Source organism: Periplaneta americana, chromosome 10 (assembly GCF_040183065.1).
Source record: "Periplaneta americana isolate PAMFEO1 chromosome 10, P.americana_PAMFEO1_priV1, whole genome shotgun sequence".
NCBI classification, from domain to species: domain Eukaryota; kingdom Metazoa; phylum Arthropoda; class Insecta; order Blattodea; family Blattidae; genus Periplaneta; species Periplaneta americana.
This window is the reverse complement of record NC_091126.1, coordinates 51,284,179-51,309,467: the sequence shown is the minus strand read 5'-3', so window position 1 is coordinate 51,309,467 and position 25,289 is coordinate 51,284,179. Positions and strand designations below refer to the sequence as shown.

The 25,289-nt window shown below is 35.9% G+C and overlaps 1 protein-coding gene across 3 annotated transcripts in view; it reads right to left on the bottom strand.

Moving 5' to 3' along the window:
* The window catches only part of Drat (Death resistor Adh domain containing target), a 74,639-nt gene extending 49,632 nt beyond the window's left edge, over nucleotides 1-25,007 (bottom strand). The window contains exon 1 of one of the 3 annotated variants that reach the window (XM_069837462.1): nucleotides 24,776-25,007. Coding sequence is in view for 1 of the 3 variants with exons in the window: in XM_069837460.1 (XP_069693561.1) it covers nucleotides 8,256-8,261 (6 nt within the window). In the remaining 2 variants the exon portion in view is untranslated. Of the gene's footprint in view, nucleotides 1-8,255; nucleotides 8,277-15,352; nucleotides 15,492-24,775 lie in introns of those variants that run through there. The other 2 variants (XM_069837463.1, XM_069837460.1) reach the window with 2 other exon arrangements.
* Between the last annotated feature and the right edge of the window lie 282 nt (nucleotides 25,008-25,289).

Genomic DNA, 25,289 nt, shown 5'->3' with positions numbered 1-25,289 from the left:
TTAACTTATTTGAAATAGAACATAACTAATATATAACTATATTTATAAGCATATTAAGCTTTTATATTTGAAGCAATGCTTAGTTACATAAATTTACTTCTGTTATTTTATACATGTTAGAAAACACGTAAATAACTTATTTTAGTTATGTTACAAAGAGAGGGATTTCCGCTAAGAAGACGCTCATATACCAGAAGTATATTCTGTATTTCGAACGCTCTATAGCGGATATCATGCTTGCCGTCGGATCCGAGGTTTGCGGGTTCAAACCCGTCCGAGACAGATGGATTTTAAACGGCGATAAAACACTTAGCATAATTTCTTCCATGAAGTAAAGTTCGGAGGTCAGTGTCGTAGATTTACGGCATATAAAAGAACCCTATACCTCATAGAAGCTCAATAATCTCTGCAGTTGTGAGCGTAGTTAAGTAAAATATTACTCTACTCAACTCAAAATTCTATTCTTCTTCTTCTTCTTCTTCTTGTTCTTCTTCTTCTTCTTCTTCTTCTTCTTCAAGGGATTGTTATATGGGAATTGTATAAATAGGTTGTTTCCTTTCGGTTGAGGTATCGACTCCAACCAGCAAAATGGTCATTTTTCTTTGCATCACAATTACTAGAGGTGTTTGACATTTGTTTTGGTTATTTAACAGCGCTGTATATTTTATGCCTTGTTCAGCGTCGGTGAATTTAATGACATCAATGAGACATTTTGGCAAGATGAGACCGAGGATTCGCCGTGGCATTATAATGCAACCAAGCGTTCAGTCGTATCGGAAAAATACAGGCCTAAACGTTTTACGTCATTCTCGACAATCGCAGAGCGCATGTAACACCAGAGCAGCCAATTACGAGAAATGAAATGCGTGAGACCGGTTTTTTCAGAAATGGGTATCGTTTATAATAATAATAATAATAATAATAATAATAATAATAATAATAATTCTATCATTATGCAACGAAATATATGAGGAAGGCGAATGGCCTGAAGATTTCACGCAGACAGTGTTGTTGCCAATACCGAAGAAAAATAATGCCAAGAAATTTAATGAGTTCAGAACTCTCACCCTGATATCGCACTCGGCGAAGGTTCTCCTGTGATGTTTATATCCTAAGATGGAAGGACAGTTCGAAGAAGGGTAATTTGACTTCAGAAAGAAAAAATACGAGATGCAATTAGACTGCTGCAAACAATCGGAGAAAGATACGTAGAGAAATAATTTTATCGCCCTTAAATATAATTAATTGCCCCCTGTAGGGTTTGACGCCGCGAACTAGTGTACAGAGACAAGTTTGATAACCATTAGAAGAACGAGGAAGAATCATAGTTGGTAAAACCAAAGGATATACCTAAGCAGGTTCTGAGTAGAAGTCAGATTCGAACTCACATCCTAGCGCAGCTTCAGAGCTTGGACGCTTTTATGTTGCCCCGCGTTTGTCATTTGTTACCTTAGCGTGGGCTTGCGCCATGCTGATTACTTGAGCAGGGAGTTCTGTTACTTGTGCATGTACAGTACAGTATTGATTCATATTTATTTGTCAAGTGGGGACGGGACGGGACTGACGGGACTGGACGGAGCAAGAGGCTCATTCCTTGAAGAGAAAGGACAATAACTGTGAAGAAGAAATGGTCGGTTAAGTTTGTCATAAATTATATATTTTCAGTTGATGGAGTCAGTCATTGCACATTAACGATCGGTAGTCTCTTCGACATTACGCTGAGACGTGAGGTCGATGACTTGTTACTATTTTATATTTTTTCTTTTACTTTTATATTCTGCAATTTGTGTTCTCTCATTCTTACAATTTTTATGTTATCCCAATTTCTCCCCTCATCCTGGTTCGATAGAGCTATTAAATAAACAAAACAAGGAAGTGGTTGCGTGATAAGTTCTTGTGGCCATCAGATCCTAATCACTGGCTTAAAAAGCAAATAAAATTGTTTCTCGAACCTGTATTACTGACCATGTTCTTGCTTGTTTATTATCTAAGAGGAAATTGCTCCTCCTGCATTTGATGGAAGATCTCTGAGTGAACTATGATGATAATATGATGTGTGTATTGTATTTATTGTGGGTGATATTTATAGAAGGGATAGTTAAGTTATGCGTCCGGAAACGAGAATAATTCGAAAAAATCTTGTTCCAAAAATTGATATAATTCCTCATTATTTATTTTGGGTTCTTAACGATATGAATTATAGTTATCTGCTATGAGACTTAATATAACATACATTTGGTCAACTATTTCCTCACATAATATTACATAACATTATTAGTACTTAATGCTTGTCTAGGCAATAAGTTTGTACTGAAAGCTACATTTAAGCATAACGGGAACAATATTTAAATCAGTTTTCTAGCGAATTGCCTCTCTTTAACTTCAGGCCAATAAGATCGACGCTTTATAAAATACAAGTCAATGAAGAACGTTACCTAGCTGAAAAATAAAAGAACATACTGAAATCTGACGCGGTGGCACGTCGATCGATTTCACTGCCTCCTAAAGCAGCCCTCGCAGAACAGTTACTTCTACTGTAACTGAAATACCGATGTGTTACAATTATATTGACGTAGTACAAGTATAAACACGACGTGGTCTCTTCTTACACGAATTGTTTAATTCTCAGATTTATTCATTTGTAAAATCTTTCCAATTTTCTCTCTGAATGTTTTTGAATCCTAAAAAAAGACCAACAATGGAACATTAAAGTAGTAGAGTTGAAGTTTGTACGAAGGATCTCGGGATACACTTAAAGACTTGGTTTTTCTGAACCGACGCATTCGATGTGCGAGGCGCGAGGTCGAGGCCCGCCTCGCACAAATCCGGACTACACGAGAGATAGTGAGTGGTTTCTGTAGATGCGAGGTGTGCAGACCTTGCATCTCGCAGTTACAGAACCATTCACTATCTCTCGTGTAGTCCGGATTTGTGCGAGGTGGCCCTCGCACCTCGCACGTCGCATGCGTCGGTTCAGAAAAACCAAGGCTTTACTGTACAGGAAAAGCAATATAGACAGTTGACGCAAACATAAAATCTTCAATATAAACGAAAAAAATGGTCGAATATATGGTATCGACGTTTATATTGGATGAATGAAATACAATATCTAAATTTGTAAAGACATAGCGGGTGATTCAAAAGGTTATGTTCAAATTGAAGGAGCTTATAGAGCAGTCGAAGTATATCATTTTCCGAATAAGAGCCCGTGGTCTCCAAATAGATTAATAGGTTGTGTGCACTAAAATATTGAGTTGAAGGTAGGCTTATCTGATGGCTTTGTGCCTCGTAGTCTCTTGCTGTTCGTTAAATGGAATAAATAATACAAGTTTTCAGCACTCCGATTGAACGGCCAGCCCGCTCCCCTGAGTTGACACCTTTTCATTACTTATTTTGTGAGGACACATTAAAAATCATCATTTGCGATACACTGATGTAAGACCCAGAAACATTTTAGTCAGGATACTTGTAGCGTCTGATGTGGTTCGTACGGGAGGTAACCTGGGATATTCCGAAGAGTGCGTCAGAGTTTTCCTTCGACGATGCAATGTCGGCACTTAATGTTGTGGTCGCTAGTTCGAAAAACTTTTGGTGCAATATACTATTAATTGTTACGTTCATGTAACCTTTGTCTGCTTTAATTTTTGCACAAATTACTATTTCATTGTTGTGTTATCCGTCATGTAGTTTCTGACATTCAAGGTTTACCCTGAATTAACATTACTTTCTAGGCCGTGAATTCCTATAGTAAAATTGTTACAGGATGACAACAGACTAAGCACTTGCAGAACAATTTATTCCACGAGTCCAGACCAAGTCTTGTAGCTGATGATTTACTTTATTGTTATTACTATATCATTATTATCATCATTATTGTTATCACAAATTATAATGATCCATATGTACAGTATTTCGAAATATATAAACATTTAATTAATTCCTTTTGTTATTGAAGAGTGTTTTGATTATCATGTAAAACTGTATATATTCCAGAAACCATCAAGTAATTAAATAGATACTTAAAAAAATAAATAAAATTAAATAAACATTTTACCACACTTCAGGATAACTTAGTCTAGATACAAGAAAAGTTGGATATACATTAGCACTGTTCTGTAGGAAGCGCCACTGTGAATACAGACACGTTTCCTACTGTTCTGATGTGGGCAAGGTATAGAGAGCTCTTGAATTAGGAAACACAGTCCTATGAGGCAGCTTGACCCAGATAGCGTCGCCACTGTCTCCTCCCTTTTTGCGTTCTGGTGTATGAAATGATTTTTTTCATGTTGCCGCGCATGATAATTATGTTTTGAATTCGTTAGTCTTGCTTCTATTCCTTATCGATATACTGACCTTGCACAATTCAAGGGAAATACTGGAATTGAATTTTTGCCGTGCGTTCATTTTGCAACGTCGGTAGATGATAAAAGAGTAACAAAATAAATGTTGGCTTGGCTTCGGCTTTACGAGGGATTGACCCGGGAGCGATCCGTACATTAGGCACGTTTGGCGCATCATGCGCCTTTTATATGCGATGATTATCCAAGTCCGACAAGTAGTCTGGGTGGCATTCGTGAATCCGATGCTGACAGGTGGGCCATTCTGCCTCAGTCCCTGGTGTAGTCAGGTCCCGTTTCGCTGACTAGTAGCCTGATAAGCCCTAGGGGTAGTGGCGGCTCCAGCATATTTCTTAAGAGGAGGAAAGAAGTTAACTGCACAAAATGACACCTTCTTGAATGAAACATGCTGAAAATTAGCCTACATGTAAGACCAGATAGTGTTGGATTTCCTTTTGTATAGTAATAATCTGTTCTTGTAAACTGAATTTCCTAAATAATTGTCCAAAATATAATATGTTTTCACTTCCATTCATTGTTGAATAATTGCACAAATTAACAATTACAAGGAAATTCACAACCTCGCAGCATTTTCGCGTACACTACAGCATCACACGTGTTGGAAGAGACGAGCTACTAACACGTAACCTGAATCGTTTTACGGAAGTGGGAATAGAAAATAATGTTACGAAATCGAGAACACTGCACCCACCCACGTAGTCTGTGTTGCCACACGTACATCTTACATGTTCAGTATCACATGCTTTTGAAGAATGTCAGTTCTTGTAAAGTCATACAACATTATTTTTCAAAGCTGCCATTGGCCGATTAATTTTTTTATGTTAAAAATAATGTAGTTTGGAGTACTTTCAATTTCAAATATATTTATACAAAACTGACAACTTGGATGTTGTCCTGTCTAGTAGACTATGAATGGAAGTGAATTTCAGTGGCCAAAATGATCTACGATACTAACGTAGAACTACTTCCTTTTTGTTTTATATAAACCCGAATTTAACTTTCAAATATCCTCGAAATTTCCAAATCATGAATAGTACCCTATACATATAAAGTGCAATAAATAATATATTTTCATTTATAATTAAAAAAAGTTTATATGGTGTCTTACAACTTTGCGTTAAAACTGTTTTATTGTGCCTCCTCTAAGATGTGTTAGCCTGGTTGAATGCAACATCGTTAGATGGCAGCGGTAGCGAGCTTGCTGCACGACCAGTCGGTTTCTATTTCCCGCCCATGCGCTGATTCAGAGGAGGATCTCCTCCCTCTCCGTTCATTTACTTGCTTTAAAACTCTGCTTCTTTCTCTGGCCACTAGTGCGCTGTTGTCTATGTGTGTTAACTGCAGTAAAGGAGGAAAGGATTGGCTTTCCTCCACACAAACAATCTCGCATCCTTCTCACAGTCTTCTACAGCACATGAGCGCGCGTTGTTTAAAACTCGATCAACCAAGGTTTACTTATAGCTGTGAACTTAAAAATTTTCGAGTCTTCCTCGAATTTCAAGGCACATACTTTATTTGGTATTTACTTTCAGAAGAAGAAAAATGTGAGGAGGACGTTCCTCCCTTCCCTCCCTGAGGAACCGCCACTGCCTAGGCGTCAAGAGATTCAAGCCCTTCCTGTCATCGTCGGCTTACAGGTGGGCCATCCTGTACCATTGCAGATGACAGATGAGATGAGGGAGCGTTGGGGAGTGTTGATGGAATGATAGATGGGAACGGAAGTACCCTGAGAAAATCTGTCTACCACGTCCTCTTGTCCTCCACAAATCCATCACGACCTGGCCAGGGATCGAACATAGGCCGCTTGGATGGAAGACCAGAACGATAAAACTTGAGCCACAGACGCGGCAAAATAAATGTTAAAATACTTATACTTATTACCATCATCATAAAAGAGAAGTTAAGATGAATGTGCATCAACATTACATACCACACACAGTTAATGGGATCCATTGATTATGTGCTAGTTGCTGCAAATTTTCACCGCTCAGATACTTAAACTCACTGTGTGTGAGAGATGAATCTTCAGTTTATTTACTACGAATCAAAACCGGTTCACTTGAATGAAAGTCGCAATACTACAGTATTACCACAGTCTAGAATAGTATATACAGTCGCGAAGCTTGAGTTGTGAGGGTGCTAGGAACAATAGACTGTGCCGGTACTATTTCGCATTGTCTGTAATGAGGCGACAGTAGCGATCCTAGTGGTTAGCAACTATCAATGGATGCATATTTACTACGTATTTAGCTTCGTGACTGTATATACGTACTAGACTGTTGTATTACTCAGCAGCGGAAAGGGTTTTTAATCAGGTCTAGAGACAGGTTAGATCAGTACACTGAACACTTCAGCGTCAATGGGATTGTAACTTAAACTCGTAAAAGTTTTAAGAATCTTCTCATAGATGTTAAGAATTGTATTTGTTTACATTTTAATGATTCGAGAATTAGAGATCGAAACAGATATGTGCACTTCAAGCAAAAATTGCGGAGAAGGAAATGGCTGGTAGTTTTGCCTGAAAACATTGATTCAGAGGTAGGGTACCTTTAACGTATAACAGTAATATTTTATTCAACGACACTTTGAATAGCTAAGGATATTCAGCTTAGAAATTCAAAGTGGGTGAGAATGGTAAACATATTTTTCTGGAGCCTTCTATCAGGGACAGATTATATCACTTGTCGCAAAACTACGACACGGATTTATTATTACTCTCAAGGAGAGATGTACTAAGAATACTACCACCCATCGCTGTCGACCTGGTTTGAACCTGCGAACCTCGAATGCATTGTTATCAGAAAATCGCAAAGGAAAATTGTAATAAGGCTTTAGAACTCTTAAGAGATTCAATAGTCTATTACCACGATTTTAAAATGGGCCAGAAATTAAAAGTTCGTTGGTAGTCTGATTAACACTTATGGTCAAATGAGAACTTCCTGGACTGATATTTCGAATAAAGTGCAAAATTCCATTTCTGAGATAAGAACGTTAGTAGGGTAAAATTTATTTTCCTCATGGCAGGGTGACAAACAGCGATGATGAATAACTGCATTGAGTTTTCATATTTCCTGACAGTGGCTTATAGTTCTTGCCTTGAAATCTTTCATTCACACCTTCATAATGTATGAAATAAGCTTTCCAGTTATACTTCCCCTGCGACGGAAGCTGTGTTGAAAATACTATTATAGCCCGGAAATTAATGACCTAAAATATTAATCCTTAAGTGTGAATGAAATTATGAACAAGCATCTGATCATAAATAAAGAAAGCTTGGTTTGCTGTAAAGTAAACCTCCATCCAATCTTCAAGACTTGGAAACAAAATTAATTCGTTGTTTAAAATTAGCAGAGTTGCAGTTCATGACCAAAACTTAACTGAAGTTTCAGTGGCGGCTCGTGATAAAATATTATGTGTGTTCACAATTTTGTGTTCCAAAATCGAAGAGAATTTGAAATCGTACGTTTTTAGCCTAATATGAAATGTCATGATTCCAATGTTTCACTGTCGAAAAAACCGTATATAAATTCAAAACAACATATAATAATAATGATAATAATAATAATAACAATAATAATAACAATATAATAATAATAATAATAATACCTAATCTTTTTATTTCCAATTTTTCCTGGAAAGCCAGTTTACCCAGTTCTTTACTCTTCAAAATTACTTGAACGGAGTTCACTGTTTACGTCTGTTAAAAATTAATACATAAAACAATTTACAAAAGCGTGTGTTCAGTAATATACTGTATTTTGATTCACAACACACTGATACACTATAGCCTATACCAGTTCTGTAATCCCATTCGCATAGATTGATTACTATAAATACATGCCAGTAAATATTATTCTTAAATAATATACACCACCATACAGATATTTAAATTCATACCACCATCACATTCAGCCAGCACGTCTTTGAAAGCCAAACTATGCTATATGCCGACACTGAAGTATAGTAATTCACAAACTACACTCTCGTAGCAGCACATCCACATAAAGTAAACGTTCCGACAGTGAGATGCTGACACCTGCAGGCTAAAATACAGACTTATTAAATTTTCTCGAGATATAGCACGTAAACTATACGCATCGATGCACCTGACATCTGTAGGATAGATTCACTGTTCACTTAATGCTTTGTGCTCTTGACGAGTCATAAGCGGCCAGCGAAAGACAATTTTCTCCCGCGCATGCGTGAAATTTCTGTAACCTTCTTGAAAAGAGCACGGCTTGTACGTGAACGGATGTTGCCAAGTTTACATAAGAAGTTAATGCAAGATGCGGGAAGTTTAAAATACTCGATCCTGATATTATACATCCCCACTACGCCAATACGGTATTAAATAATAAAACTAGTCGTGCATTAATGGAAACAAGGTGTTCACGTGCTCTTGTGCTCTTATTGACGCACCGCCACTGTGACGTTTCCATTTCAGCAACTGAGAATATTGCCTGTCAGATATATCTTTTATTTTTCGTGAAAACTTATTTCCAGTTGACACTGAATAGTTCGGTATATCTAATTGTTGATATAGTTTCACAGACAGAGATGAGACTTTTAATAGGATCGAGGATTTGTCATACATCTCATACCAACAGATACGAGAAATTTGAGATCGTAGGAAGAAAGGTAAAGAAGGTAAATTTGCGAATTTTAAATGACGTACATAGTAGAGCAAGTGGACAGCTTCAACTACTTGGAGTGTACTATAAGCAGTAACATGGGCTGCTGCCAAGAAGTCAAAAGGAGAGTAGCACTGGCAAATAAAGCTTTTAATAGAAAAAGGAGCATCTTCTGCGGATCCCTGGAGAAAGAACTAAGGAAGAGGCAAGTGAAGTGCTTTGTGTGGAGTGTAGTATTGTATGGGGCAAAAACATAGAACTTACCACGAAGTGAATAGAAGCGACTAGAAGCATTTGAAATGTGAATATGGAGAAGGATGGAGCGTGTGAAATGGTCAGACAGAATAAGAAATGAAGCTGTGTTGGAAAGAGTGGGTGAAGAAAGAATGATGCTGAAATTGATCAGGAAGAGGAAAAGGAAATGCCTGGGTCACTGGTTGAGAAGAAACTACCTTCTGAAAGATGCACTGGAAGAAATGGTGAACGGGAGAAGACTTTGGGGCAGAAGAAGATATCAAATGATATATGGATCATATGGGGAGACTAAGAGGAAGGCTGGAGATTGGAGAAAGCTGGGTTTGCAGGGAAAGACCCGCCCTTTGACAAAACACTATAAATGAATATATATTACTATGGAGAATACTAACACTTCAACCAATGGAAAACAATTGCAAATCTCAGACTCAATCTTAAATGTGGTGTTCGAGTGCTGTTTCGTTATCAACACCTGGAATTAGTATTCCATTTTCCCTTCGCTGTTTACTTGTTTGTGCTCACGTGATGGTAAAATGATTAATGTCGATAACGTAAAATAAAAATATATACTTATTTCCATATCATACAGAAATTGATGTGTTGAAATGATAAGGCATTTCTAAGAAATACGAAGATATGCAGTTACATGCAACGTTAGGACCGTGTTTAATAAATATGGACATTTATATTTTTTGTATTTATAAACATATAATTATTGTAACCTGCAAGATATATCTAAATTCATAAATTCCGATGTAATTGTGCTAGATATTTTGCAAGAAATGTCCCATCTTATGAAGTACTAAGTACGACGCAGGCACTCGTGCTAAAGTGACAGACTCTTTTAACCAGTTTTTATCATATTACTATCTGCAGAGATTTTCGGCGACGGTACCTTCGGTTGTCACTTGATGCTGATACTGTATATTCTACAATGGAATGAAAAATATCGACGGGTACAACGATGGTGACGATGACGACGATTAGGTGTTGGGGGGGGGACGAAATAAAGGTAAGTGAAATTTGGATTACACAAGATCTGCTCCAACACCACAAACTTCATTTCGTTACGATTCGAGACAGATCTGACGTAACGGCATTGTTTGATTAGTTACGATAATTAATTAAAGAAAGGCTTACAATTTCACAATTTAATTTAAAGTATTCTTAAATTTGTTGAATAATAACAATAATTATTATTATTATTAGCCACCGGCTTAGCTCAGTCGTCTGAGGCGTTTGCCTGCAGGTCCGGAGCTCAATTCCCGCTTGGGCTGATTACTTAGTGTGTTTTTTCCGAGGTTTTGTCAAATCGAAAGGCGAATGTCAGGTAATCTATGGCGAATTCTCGGCCTCATCGCCAAATACCACCTCGCTATCACCAGTCCAATCGACACTGTATAACATAGTAGTTCATACAGCGTTGTTAAATAACCAAGTAAAAATAATAATTATTGACATTTAAAATAATTTGTAAATGTCGGGTGTCAGTGCACTATCTTCACTAAAGTGGGGATAAATTGAACCAAATACTATAAACCCTTCAAATAAGGATGAGATATTGGTGGCAGACTTACACAGTGTTATGTCTAAATAGATGCCAGCTGCCCGAGCTTGCAGGAGTCTCATAACGTCTTCTGCGCAACATTTCCTCGTACGTTAGCAGACTATTAATTGCCGGAATAACAAAGGGGCGTGGGGGATACATGACGCCACTCTCCAATGTAAGTTGAACAAATTAAACCTTATTAAATGAAACCAGGAAGACAATCGGTTGAAGTGGATTGAATATGTAGCCTTCTTAACACTGTGGCAACATCACAACGTGCATTTATTTCATATAATAACTTATTAACATCTGACAGTTATTTTATTGAAAATGGTACTGAAGGTTTGGTTTGCACATGCATTGAAATTATCTGCATATTTTTTCTTTGTTAACGTCATGTATCTTCATAATTTGGGGGCTTTAATTTTTAGTTAATTTGACAACACAAAAATAGATTTTAGATCTCGACAGCTCCAGTGAGATTTATGGAAGGAAACGAATTCATTTCTCTGTCAATTTAATTAAAAAATTGCACCATTAGAAGTAATTAATCGATGATTAATAGCTCCAATATTTTGAAAATGACATTAAGTGAAAAGTAATTACACTGTTACATTTTCACATGTCTAAGAAAAAAAAAGTCATTTGGCCGTGGAAGCAATAACTAATCTGTATGGATTGTAATATATGCATTAGCAAGGAATATATCAAGGTGTTTGAATTACAATTAGTGTGGTCACCATATTTAAGATTCCTTACATCTGATATACCACGAGATATTATATTGACAAAAGAGAAGCATCCATACCCATAGCGGGATTCCAACACGTGACCGTAGTTTAAAGTTAAAGCCGACAGTTTTAGCCGTTACATATATCAACGGAAAATACAGTTCTCTATTCGCGTTTAATGTACAAAATTTTAATCTTTGAGTTCGTTAAATTGACATTGTCTACTAGTTTCATATAAATTGGAAATTCTGTAAATACAGTACTTTAAGTGCGCGTTTCGATTCTTATCGGGTGCAAGGGATTTTTATCTTCATGTTTCTTCTACAGTAATTTTGCTATGGGAATCACCACTGTGGAGTAACGGTTAATATGTCTGACCGTGAAATGAGTGGGCCCTGGTTCAAATCCTGGTTGAGGTTTTTCCGAGGTTTTCCCTCAGCCCATTAAGAGAAAATGCTGGGTAACTTTTGGCGCTGGACTCTGGACTCATTTCGCTGGTTTATCGCCTTCATTTGTTGATAAAGCGTCGTAAAATCAATTAAAATTTAATGTGGAATCCTGTCAACTTGCTTCAGTCACTAGCAATATTATTCTCAGCGGACAGAAAGAAAAACCAAGGACACAGCTCGTGTCGAATTTAGAATACATAGAAATCCTGAATTTCACTTTGCACGATCTTCCAATTTGTTAAAAAGGAACTTTACATGGCATATTCCATACAAAATCACGTGTATATATGTTATGTAATTATTATTATTGTTATTATTATTATTATTATTATTATTATTATTATTATTATTATGCTATAGGCTATATTTAATTTACAACTAATGGAACGGTGAAAGTATGTCATTAGTGCTACGGTAACGATCTGATTACTTCAAACTTCTACTTCGGACTGTCCAATATTTGAACACGGCCTGCGTGATAGGGCAGTTTAGTCGTCTATTCGGCTAACGGTGCTCTAAGAGTCGCAGTCTAAAATTAACTCACAAAAATAAATATTATGAAAAGGCTTTAACTTGAAATAAATTGTTATGTTAAGATGATTGGATATACAGTGATTCACTTTAGCTGAGTTTGAGGACAACATCCTAATGCAAGATAAGTTTCAGATAACGCCGGGCACAGACTTGGAGGCGGTACGAGGTCACTGCCATTCATGACGGCTGTCTGGAAGTCGTATCTGGGTCCACAAATAGTGAACCAACTTCCACTAGACCTTTGTCGTGTAAGAGTGCTCTTCCTATCTCAGTACAATCTTCTTCACGTACAACGTGTAGTTTGTAGGTTATACCAACCCAAGTCACATTATACTAGAGTCATTTCAGATTTTAGGCAATCCTAAATCTCATAACGTGACTAAAAGCTCAACAAATATGAATAAAAAGTATTCAATTTAATGGAGTAATAATAGACACCAAAAATAATCGATGGAACTATATCATTTTCCAAGTAGAAATGTTTCTCATTCTCTTTTTCAAACTTTCTGTATTAACAACTTAAAATTTCTGAGCAACAAAAATTACGACAAAACGCAACGAACTGAATTCGGGCACGGTTTTTTTTTATATTACTTGCAAATGTTATGTTTTTGCGTGCAACATGTTGCAAATTTGTAAAAAAAAAAAAAAAAGGGGGAGTTCAGCTAGTAGAGTTTTTTTCTTCCGTAGGCCGTGACTGAAGTCTTGGTGCGACTCTTAAACTTGCATCATGCAATGAAACTTTATTTAAATTCCTTACAGTAATTTGGCTGCTCGTGTGACTGGCTTTTGCGCTTGATTCCCAAGCCAGACATTCTAATTAGGGTCTTTTTAGTTTGTCCTTCAAAATATTTTAAAGTACTGTAGCTTATCTCTTTCCTTTTATATACTTCCATTTGTAAACATAAACTTTTATACAGCCTGTTAAGAAATTATAGTAATTTCCATTTGTGAAGTTTGCTGTTGCCATTTTAACATTTATATGACACGGTGCTTCCACTCCCCTAAAATATGTTAATTATGATTTTTTTCTTTTAACGTCCGAATTCAGGACTGCCAGATCCGTTCCCGATGCATATTTATAAAAATCGTGTGGTTGAGTTACGAATAAATCATGCTAAGTATACTTGTCATTCTTAAAATTCATCTCTGTATCCACGAATGTTGGATCTAATAGCAAACATGATATCCGATGAAGTTTCCCTCTGCGTGAAAGGAGTAGGCCACATTTCCTAGATATAGAGAAGGCTTGGGCTAGTCCCATAATAATAAATTAAAAGAAAAAATATGAGGTAGGCTAGAAACTCCGTAATGGAATACTGACTTATTTTTATTATACATTTACCGTGACTATGAGAGAACAATGACCGAAAAACGTATTCACATAAAAAAACGTATTTTTTTAGAAGTTAGATAAAGAATCCGAAATAGTACTACAATAGAGATTAATTACGGAGCTGGAAAGAGTATTTTATATATAATAGAAGAAAAAGGATTAAGGTAGTTTGAGCATATAAAACGAATTTCAAATCGGAGGTTATCAAGGAATATTTTATAGTTAGAGGCCGAGAGAAGGAGGCGAAGGAGGAGCAGCAACAGCAGAAGAAGAAGAAGAAGAAGAAGAAGAAGAAGAAGAAGAAGAAGAAAAGAGAGTCCGAAAAAAGTGTATTTAGGAAAAAGGAAGAGCATTGTGCGTATGCGCACAAGGAATTTTCCACCCTTGCTAACTGTTCCAAGAAAACGTAGAATTCCGTTCTGAACAGATGATGACCACGTGCACTTTTAAAGTGTTTCCTATTTAATCTTGGATGAGATTTTAATGTAGTTAGGAAAATTAGCACAGTGAATTAATTTGATTTATAATATGTTGTAGTTAAGAGACAAAGTAGAATTTCTACAGATTCGATGTATTTTCTATGGGTATTACTTCTCCCTCCGAAGTCATGGACTGTATAGACAGAGTGGCTGCAGTGTACAAGCAGAATACTTCAGCTGCCAAAGAATCACTAATATATATAGTTTGTTTTAGATTTTCATTAAATAAATTAATTAAATATCCAACATATAATAATAACAACGATATCAGTTGAAGCAAAGGAGTGTGAAATTTCTAAAAAAAAAAAAATATATATATATTTAAGTGCATCCAGGGTAAACTAAAAAATTTAAAATTTTAGTGGTAAAGGGATTATATATTTTTAACCACATAACATATTGATATTCAAAATTAAATCTTAATGGAATTTACGAAAGCTTAGTAACTTTTAATCACATTTTCTCGAAACTAACTAAAGTGCACTTACACCTCTTTGCTTTTGACCGCCTCAATTACAGTTTATGTTATTATTCTGATAACGGAGATGGTGAAGTTGATTATAACACAATTTTGTCTATCACCTTAATATTAGTATATAAATAATATAGGCCTATAAATATAATACAGAATATAACGTGTACTGTCGTCATAGTCATACCCATCATGATTTGACTTGAATAGTTGGCCCTCAGGCTCATTTCGACGCCATATTTCTGATAATTACGAACTCATTAGACATGCACAAGTAGTGTCTCCTTGGAAATGTGGTGAACATGACGCACTTCTCTCAACACATTAAAATCCAAAACAAAATACACCTGTGTCTGCGGGAAGTAAAAAAATCTTCACGTCCCTTCCCGTCAAGCAAACACGGAGTAGTTAGGAAGACTATCGCTTGAGCCACAGTGTAATTAGTTTCTAGTTATTGAAACTCTCAAATTATTGCATGCAGTACGTTGAATTAATGTAGGCAACAACTATAAGAATTAGAAATCGAACGCAATGTCCAAGAATGTGAAAACTTCCTACCTCCTCTGAGATAAAGTCCTCGAATTGTTACTGATCCGGCAATAAGCTCTCTTCTCAGCGCTCACAGCGGTATGACTGACGGTTCTTGAAAATGTTTATTTGTTCAGTGTTTGAGAACATGGCATTGGAGGTTGGAAAGTCCACTTGTGGCTAAAGATAAACTATCTAACAGCATGTCAACTTGTCGTCCTGTGGGCCTCAAGCACTAAAATCTAGGGACTGCTTGAGATAAGCCTGTTGTTCATACAGGCCATTTCGCATGTTCACTGATTCGACTGTTCACTAGAGTGGAGTAATTTCGCGATAAACTGTCATGGTTTTAAAAATTGTTTTGAATAATGAAAAATCTTATCTTCCTCCATTCACACTGAGCGTGCATCTTTTGTCTTGTGCTTGTGTTGTCCTAATCTAAACAGTCACCCTGCGGTTTGCTGACCGCATGATCAGATTTCCGCAATACATGCGAATGTAAAATGCTTGTTCTTAATCTTCACAGTATTGAGGATGGAATAGGCCAACAGAATGAGTCCCTGAAGAAGTATAATGATATTGATAACAACGAATTGAATACTGTACCTTGGGCAACTCAGTAGAGGTGACCGTTAATTGCACGATTTTCTCTCTATATGGAAAATATGTTGTTATTTCTAATTTTAATATGGGGCGCTCAGAACACAAGGGAATCAAGCCACAAAAATAAATTTTTCAGAAAATTAGACTTAGTCTTTTATGTATAGTTGATTACCCATTATAGTCCGTTTGGCCAGTTGATAGATTCTGCCCGCGTCAAATTTTAAACCGTAGTCACTTGACGTAGTAGTAATAGAAGAAGAACCACATGATGCTTCAAAACTATGACAACCAAAAGAACTTCTGCAAACGGATTAGGCTATAGAATTTCTTTTACAGAAATTAGACGTCATTGCAAAGGTGCAGCGGAGTCCATAAACTCGCCAAATATAGTATAAAGGTGAGTGTGATTTAAACATCTCCAACTTTGCAAAGATTGTGAGGACACAATTCTTTTATGCTCTGAAAGTAGCCTCATCTAAGGTATGTACAGACGAATTATCTCCCAATTGACCAAAAGTGGACTTTTGTGCTCTGAACGCCCCATATAAGTTGTCATTCAGAAACAGTATTTCACAAAGTGTAAGCTGTAACTCTGCGCATTAATATATCTTACGGAAGAGATGAAATTCTTTAACGTTATTTTAAAGACATTTTGGAGTTTATATTCTTATTAACTGTTTCTTTATCAAATAAAATAAAATTAGGGTGTGAAATACTTCTCTGTTGGCATTAGGAAGCAATCCTCTAACATGCATTTTCGACATATGCATGGGGTTTTTATTTCTAAGTCATCCCCATGATTTTGATTCATTCTTAGATTCGCCTATTCCAATCTCATCGTGTTGGATGCGCACTGCTCACCTACATTTGTGCAAAATGGGCTACATGTAACTGGGAAATAAATTAAGCTGAGAAGAGATTTCTGTTTTCGGTAGATGGATTCACTCTCTTAAGCAATCAAAGGAATGCTCTTGTACGGGAATATTAATGACAGATTGGAAGAACAAAATTATTTTTACAAGAAATGGACGAAGAAAAGAGAAAACCAGGCAGCCTTAACAAAGAAAAGAAAATTAATTGTCAGTTAAACGAAGTAAACTGTAAGGAAGATAATATGATATGGTGATGTAATATGTTTTTCCATATTTGTAAGTAATAAAAGACGAAAAAACAGAAATGCAACATTAAATTTCAGAGGATGTAAATGCAATGTATTTTGGATTGTCTGGATGGTTCATCTCATTGATAGAAAATGGAGCCTTTAAATTTTCCTGGAAAGAAAAACAACAGTGGCGCTGACTTTTCCATGCATATCGATGTTTGCTATCAATCTCATATTACGTTATGATGTCATCTTAACTATAATATTTCTTGTACACACAAATCCTTTTCAGTAACTAACTTCTTCCATGTGGACTAATTACATTATTTATGAACATACTTAGTTAAAAACTTATTGGGCCACCGGCATAGTTCAGTCGGCCGAGGCGCTTGCCTGCTGATGCGACGCTCTGGCGTGGGTTCGATTCGCGTTTGGGCTGATTAATTGATTGAGGTTTTTTCTGAGATTTTATCCATAATGATGATGATGATGATGATAATAATAATAATAATAATAATGCTTTATTTTTCTGACAGAATTAAGGCCGTGAGGCCTTTTCTTCCACTAAACCAGAGGATAAAAAGGAAATACATGATAATATAATGCTAGTGCAACAGAAAGTTAAAAGTACTGTATATCTAAGACAAGATTGAAACAGAAAAAAATATGCATAAGCGACAGGATTGTCGAACTTAAATACTTACTTAAACTAGACGACAAATTAAATTCTATGATTATTTTATGAACTAGTTACAATAAAATTGTGATTTTTAATACATATACTGGGACACCGTGCGCTCTAAAATAAGAAGTTTCATTTTTGACTTGGAAACGTTTAAGGAACGTTGTATTCGAACTACTAAATGTAGGAGGCCGAAATATTTTCTTTCTCTGTTATAAAGGCTATTATTGAAAGTGCTGTTGTTTGGTTTTTGTCAATTTAATTTAAAATTTAAGTAGTGAACATTAAGAAATATTTATACATGTTTTCTAGGTTATGATACTTAATTGAAAACCAGTCTCTCAGCCATAGAAGAAAAAATTGTTTGCGAAGTTCTATAAATAAAGCTACGTTATCGTAAATCTTGTCTTAATTAAAAAACTCAACATTCTTCAATGCTCTTGAAATATGGGCAGAAGTGACTTTTTACAGTGAGGGTGGGTTTGCTGCTTTTGCGTGAATGCCTTTCTACGGTTAACCCCAAAACTAGGCGGATTCTCACCCACAATGGCCGACTGCGCTAAGGACCGCCCTGTATTCAGGGTCCCATGCAGAGGCACCCAAATGGCACAGGATCAGCCGTCTCCGCACTTCGCCTGCTGGTGATCGGAGCGCCGGCCGGTGATCGGAAATTTACTGACGAAGTAATGATGGAATAGAGAAATGTTGACGTAATGATGTCGGTGTTTACATTCGGGAAATGGGAGAACCAAAAAGAACAACCCCCAACTGCAACCTTGTGCGTCAAAAGTGTCAGCTTAACCGAGACTCGAACTCGGATCGCCTGCGTGACAGACTGTTGGTCTAGGTCACGTAGCCACCGCAGAGGCGTACACTCCTGATTAAATTGTATAGGTCTACAATTTTAAAATAATAATAATAATAATAATAATAATAATATTAGTAGTAATAATACTAATAAAATAATAATAAATATTAATAGTAATATTAATAATAAATATTAGTAGTAATAATAATACTAATAAAATCATAAATAATAATAATAATAATAATAATAATAATAATAATAATAATAATAATAGTAATAATACTAATAAAATAATAACAAATATTAATAGTAATATTAATAATAAATATTAGTAGTAATAATAATACTAATAAAATAATAAATAATATTATTATTATTAATATTAGAGATATATAATTTTTATTATATCTTGTATAGCCTACTTCAGTAAAATGACATCGTAAGCAACGTCTGGAGTTTTCGAATCTATAAAAAGCAGAATTTCATTGGAAAAATTATCTGTTTTTGTGAAAGCCATGTATAAATGTCATTTAAAAACTCTGAAGAATATTTCCTGTAATTTATAAATCTCAATCTGATGGAAAGTGTGTGTTTGTCATAAAACGAGTGTTGGTAGTTCTGCCCTTTTATCCAGTAGCGATCCGTTCGAAGAAATTTGAATAGAAACGTGTGTGCGTCTCTAAGTCAGTTCTAGTTTGTCGAAGTAGGTCACTCAGCATCCCACTTACGTAATTCCATTGCGTTTGGTTTGTGAAATGAAAAGTGTTTTGTGCAGTCAGTTTAATACACTGCATTGAGAGACAAATAGCGCCGTCACCGAACCGTTTAACCATGGAGTTTACGGCACTGGAATATTGTGACGATATGGGGCGTATTTAAAGAAGCGAAACGCGTAGTAACAGGTCCGTGATCACGACTGGATGGTGTGATACAGATATGAATGACAGTTGGAAATTCACACCTGTCTATTTCCAGTCGACCTTATTGAACAGTACCTATCTATCGTAAACAATCATTTTCTCTGTTTTCTCTTTCATCTGTGACGTAGTACTGCTGAATAACTACGAGCTTTGAACCTGTGATCAACAACATACAACTTCGAAGGTTGTCCACTTTCATGAGGTCACGTCAAATGTTTTCTTCTGAGAAGTGTTTGTATTGCGAAGCTCGAGTGTTGCGCACATTTTCTGTAGTCGTTATAATGCAATTACACGAATCGCTACGGAAATACCAACACGTGTCCGTAGACATGCGAATATATTGTTTTGGAGCTATACAAAGGTGCAGAGCACAAATGATGATATTAACATTTGAATTGTTGTTTCATTTACATTACCGATTAAAACAGCTTAATTAGTTTTACGATCTTATTATTTAAAAAATAGATTTTGTTGCTTATTTAACGACACTGCATCATCTGCAAGGATGAGACAATTCGCCATGAGATTCCTCAACATTCGCCTTACATTTGGGGATAACCTCGAAAAAAATCCAAACAGGCTATCAGATCAAGCGGGATTCGAACCTACGTCCGAGCGCAGTCAATAAGTTACTGAAACAACAGGCAACCAAATGGTGAACAAAGAAAGGCTAACTCTACTTTCCCTCTGGCAGTGAGAAAAATGTTTCATTATAAGTTTTCGTTTTGCATTTCATATAAAATTACACATCAGTGAAAATAAATATAATTATGCGTAGCCATTTCAACACATGCTTATACTCCATTCAGTTTTCAGCGTAGCTTTGCACTGCTTTGTTACCTGCTCATCATGGGCAGGAAGTTAGGAATCTCTGGAGAGATAAGTGGAAGCAAATTCAACATGTCGTTCCTTTTTTTAAGAAATAACTGCGCTGTGATTGTAATGATGGTGATTTTCGTGATTGTCACACTCAACACATCTTTCACTCTTTGATTCCATTTCACACGCTCCACTCTTCTCCATTTCTACATTTCAAATGCTTCAAGTTTCTTCTCTTCACTTCGCCGTAATGTCCATGATTCTGCCCTATACAATGCCACTCTCCACACAAAGCACTTCACTAGTCTCGTCTTAGTTCGTTTTCCAGAATCTCGCAGAAGATGCTTCTTTTTTATTAAAATCTTCCTTTGCCATTGCTATCCTCCTTTTGAATTCCTGGCAGCAGCTCATGTTACTGCTTACAGTACACTCCAAGTATTTTGAAGTTGTGCACTTGCTCTATTGTTCATTTAGAATGCACACCTTTACCTCCTTTATTTTTCTTCCGACGGCCATGGTCTTCGTCTTGTTTGCACTTATCTTCATTTCATACTGCTCACAGCTGTCAGCTCCAGTAGCACATCCCTTAGTATCGTCTTCTCTTCTGCTAACAATCTTCACGAATTAATAGGTGCTAGTAGCGCTCTGTGTATACGTATATCATGTGTAATTAGAGGAACATACAATTATATTGTTTAACACCGTATAATTAGAGGCACACATAATTATATTTTAATTTTTAACAAAGAAAGAAACCCGGCTACCCTTTTATCTGCCGGCGTTAACGTTAGAAAACTTGAATAATACTGCAAATCTTATTTATAACGTTTTCAGTTGCGCTCTGTACAACTAATAAAATTTATATACAAAATGTGGAGTTTATGCCCACAAAACTAATTTACTAAATATAAATTTTCCTAATTGGCTAGAAAATTCATAACGAAACTCCTGAATTTCAGGATCTACAGTAAAGACTCGAACTTGAAAGCGTGTTTTAGAGACTATAAGTTTTCTTTAATGTCACTTAAGATTTTATTGTTACAGCCGAGCTGTTATATCTAATAAATATAATAAAATGTTTGTTTAAAATATGCCAGTCTGCGGTGTCAAGGTTTTCATCTTTCCACTCGGTCTTCATACTTGAATGGACACATGACGGGTCCCCGTGATATAAGGTCAATGTGAAATCAACACATCAGCGAGACAGTTCAAAAAGTGACAATAAGAGACAAAAATTTATGCTTTAGACGGAATTCAAAGCCACGACGACATTGGTTTCAACGTAACATTATGTGTGCGCGCACCTTACCCATTGCTTACATAGTGGTGTAAATAACATTAATAACACGAAATTATAGGTGTCATCTTTGAATTCATGTTTTCCAGGCCATATTAATTTATCATATTTTGCTCCCCAAGCGTGGAACGCAAATACAAATGTAAGTCTCAAATATAAGCAAGGAAATAATAGAATAGTTTCGAAACTAGTCCCTGGGGTTCTTTCATTACTCTTGAATGTGTTGCCACTTTAAACGTCCAATAGCTACTTAATTCCTAGTGCATCTAAAACAAATATTCTTCAAGGAATATAAATAAAATGATGTCACATCGACCTTATTTTGAGAATCAACAATATTACGAAATGTCACGCACTGTTAGCTGTTGAGTTTTTATACCGTCACAATTTCAGAGTACGTTATATCCAAAAGAAAACGATAAAATCCAAAGAACAAGTATTTTAACGTTAATGTTCTACTTAACTGATCTGTCATGTTGTCTGTCTAGTACTCTCCGATAAAGCTTTCACATCCACGTTACACTCAGATATAAGATACATAAGGGTAGTCCAAAATGTTGCCTTGCGGAAAGTGCTAGGAAGAAGTACCGGTATAAAGCCTAAAATATGTACATATAACCTTAACATAATTCTCTTCATATAGAATAGCCTATTCATTTAATAACTTTAATATATCAACAATAAATTCCGTTATCCGCTGTTGCTCAAGTGGTATAAATTCAGAATGCGCGGGTACAATTCGATGCGAGAAAGAGTGGAATTATCATAATTATAAACTGACTGGGTGTTGACCATTCTCTTATATTGCTCTTGTGTTGACATTGGTGGTGGTCGTTGGCCATAAATACCACAAGACACGGATCCAGTGTTGAATCATTATGTTCGCAGGAGTCCGGAACGGACCAAAGAATCCAGTCCTTGAAGTTGTTGTTTCATTGTTAATTTCCTTGTTGCTATGATAATAAATATATTCAAATAGGTATAAAAGGCCACTGGCATAGCTCAGGGGTGATCACGCTAGATTCGTGTTCCGAGCCTGCGCTCGGGCTTAGGTTCGATTCCCGCTTGAGCTGATTTTGTTCCGAGGTTTTCCCGTTGGTTTTCTTCCGCGATTTTCCCCAACTGTAAGGCGATTGTCAAGTGATCTAATGGCATTGTCTCTGATTCATCTCGCTAAAGTACAGTTTCTATATCACCGATCCCACCGATAATAAATAATGGCGCAGTTGATAAAGCGTCGTTAAATAACAGATTAAAATAGCATTCAAATAAAGCCTTCATGCTAAATCTGTCGAAAGCCAAGTAACTGCCCGAAACTTAACATAGCACCTAAAAATGTTTCAGGATATTATATAAAACAATTCTGTGTTTGAAGTGGAAAGCGTGGTAAGTCAACATTTCTTGTGCATCTTTTGCATTAAACAATAAGGACACTAAAGTCAACAATGAATGTACTGCAATTTGTATGGAGTTATTAGTAATAATACTGAGTGCACATTACTTTTTTCATAACTTTCTTTATTATTTAATTTACAACAGTTCGTCAAACTTTTAAAAATCATTTTTTAATTACATTTTTCGACTTACCGCACTTTACGCCAGAACACACAATTATGAACATAATTAAATGTTTAAAGTTTGCGATTATATTTTATATATACAGATGGTTCCCTTACTATCCTGGTTTTTAATATTTTCAAAGCAAAGTACATGGGAATATACTTTCATTAAAGATGAACAACAAAGATAATGTGAGGGAACTACAGAAAGATACATAGTGGCAAGAAGTAATTATTTGTTTCATACAATTATTAATGAGAAATGAAATGGACTCAGGTAGCATGGTTATGAAGGAGAAGATAATTATAAGTAGCAAGTCGGGAAATTACGTATTACATCATTCAGGAGTCAAAGACAAAGATAGTAGGTTGAAGAGAAGACGTGATACGGACTTCTTTCCGCGGCGGGGTTATTTGAATTTCTATTACAAGCCTGAAGGTTAAGTTCTAACATACTTTTTGTTGCCAGGCTATAAAAGTTATGTGAGAAATGTCCATTCATTTCTTAGAACTAAGTCTGACTTATTGTACTCATAAATATGTTAAAGGAATTTTAAGAAATGATTCATGCATCAAACCAACCAAACAATTATTGTGAAATAGGCATGAGGGAGCTCTTTGTGTCTTGTGACCTATTTGGCTTTTATAAGTTTAATTCGCAATCTATTCATTTGTGAGCAAATCGATATTTAGTTTGGGCTGAGATGTATGGCCAGAATCACATTTGTGCACATGGAATTTATGTAAGTATGAACAAAATTTAGCATTAATAATACTTTGTCATACGCGTACATTAGTTGTATTATTATTGAAATGAAATGATTTCATTTTCCTTTCTGTGTTCATAAAATATGACATCTTATTTTGCTTTCAAAATAGATAATGTTACCGAATACAGTACTCATACTGAAAAGAAATAAATACTCATTGTCACGACTGTGATTATAATATTTTAACAATTTTCATCGTATTATGTTAGTAAACGAAGTTAAAAATGTTGTTAATAATTAGTACTGTTGTTCCGGGTTGAGAGTCAATTTAATCAATATATCAAAACCTATAAAGGAACTATATTGTTACGTGAATATTTAACAATTGACACATTTCTTTTCCTAGGATATTCTAGTTGAGTGATGAAAATTGATGTTCAATACGCTTTTAGGAAATGGCAGAAGCAGATCAACAATCCCCTCCCTCGCAGTGCATTGAAAATTAGAGTTAACTATAAAGTACAATTGAACACTGATTGCGTAACTGTTACTACAATTATTATTACTAATTTTACAGGTAATATTCAAGCATTTATACCCGTACTTCACATTGCAAATTCGAGTCAATAATGTAAGTCGAGGTTTTAGTAATGATACGTTCATGTTACGCATCGGTCCGTACTTAAATGTGTGAAACACTTGTCCCTTATTTGTTATTGACAACAAGAATTACAGTAGAAGGTAGATGTATAAACGCTCCCTTCCTTTGTTATTCGTTTTTATTCAGCTGAAACGGATGTCATTTTTTGACAATTATTAATTATTTGGACTATGGAATATTGATTTTTATGAAATGTTCTCGAGTCCTTAACGAAACGTCAAGAGTCCATTCATTTCAATAGAAATTCTACTTATATTACATCGAATGTAACATGATTTTGATATCTACTCACCTCCTGACACACTGGTGTTAGATGACAGCTAATTGAAGGCTCGAGCAAATTGTCAAACGCACTCTCTCTCTTCTATATGGTAGCCGACAAACACATCCCTACACGCAATGACTCAATCAGGGTCGTTCGCTCTCATCTCCATAGATGTTAGCACTGTTCAGTGCAGAATTCACACGCTCTCTAACGAAGAGAATACCAGAATTTACACATGGAATACGCTTATACATTTACTATATGCTCAGAGATGAAAGTATAGTCCATGTGTGACATATTTTTCACACTTGCATGCCATCTCTTGGTAGTATTATAAACGCGCTGGACCGCTGAGTCTAAAGGCCCATGGCAGGACACTTATATTACAGAGAGTTTAGATGACCAACGAGTATAGATTATTAGGACCTGTTATTTCTTAAAGCGATCACTAGGTATCGTTGGGGTCGTTATATCCTGCCAGACTTGGGACATATGGAATGTTAATCCTGGTTGATTATACTAAAATTCATTGCTTACTTTA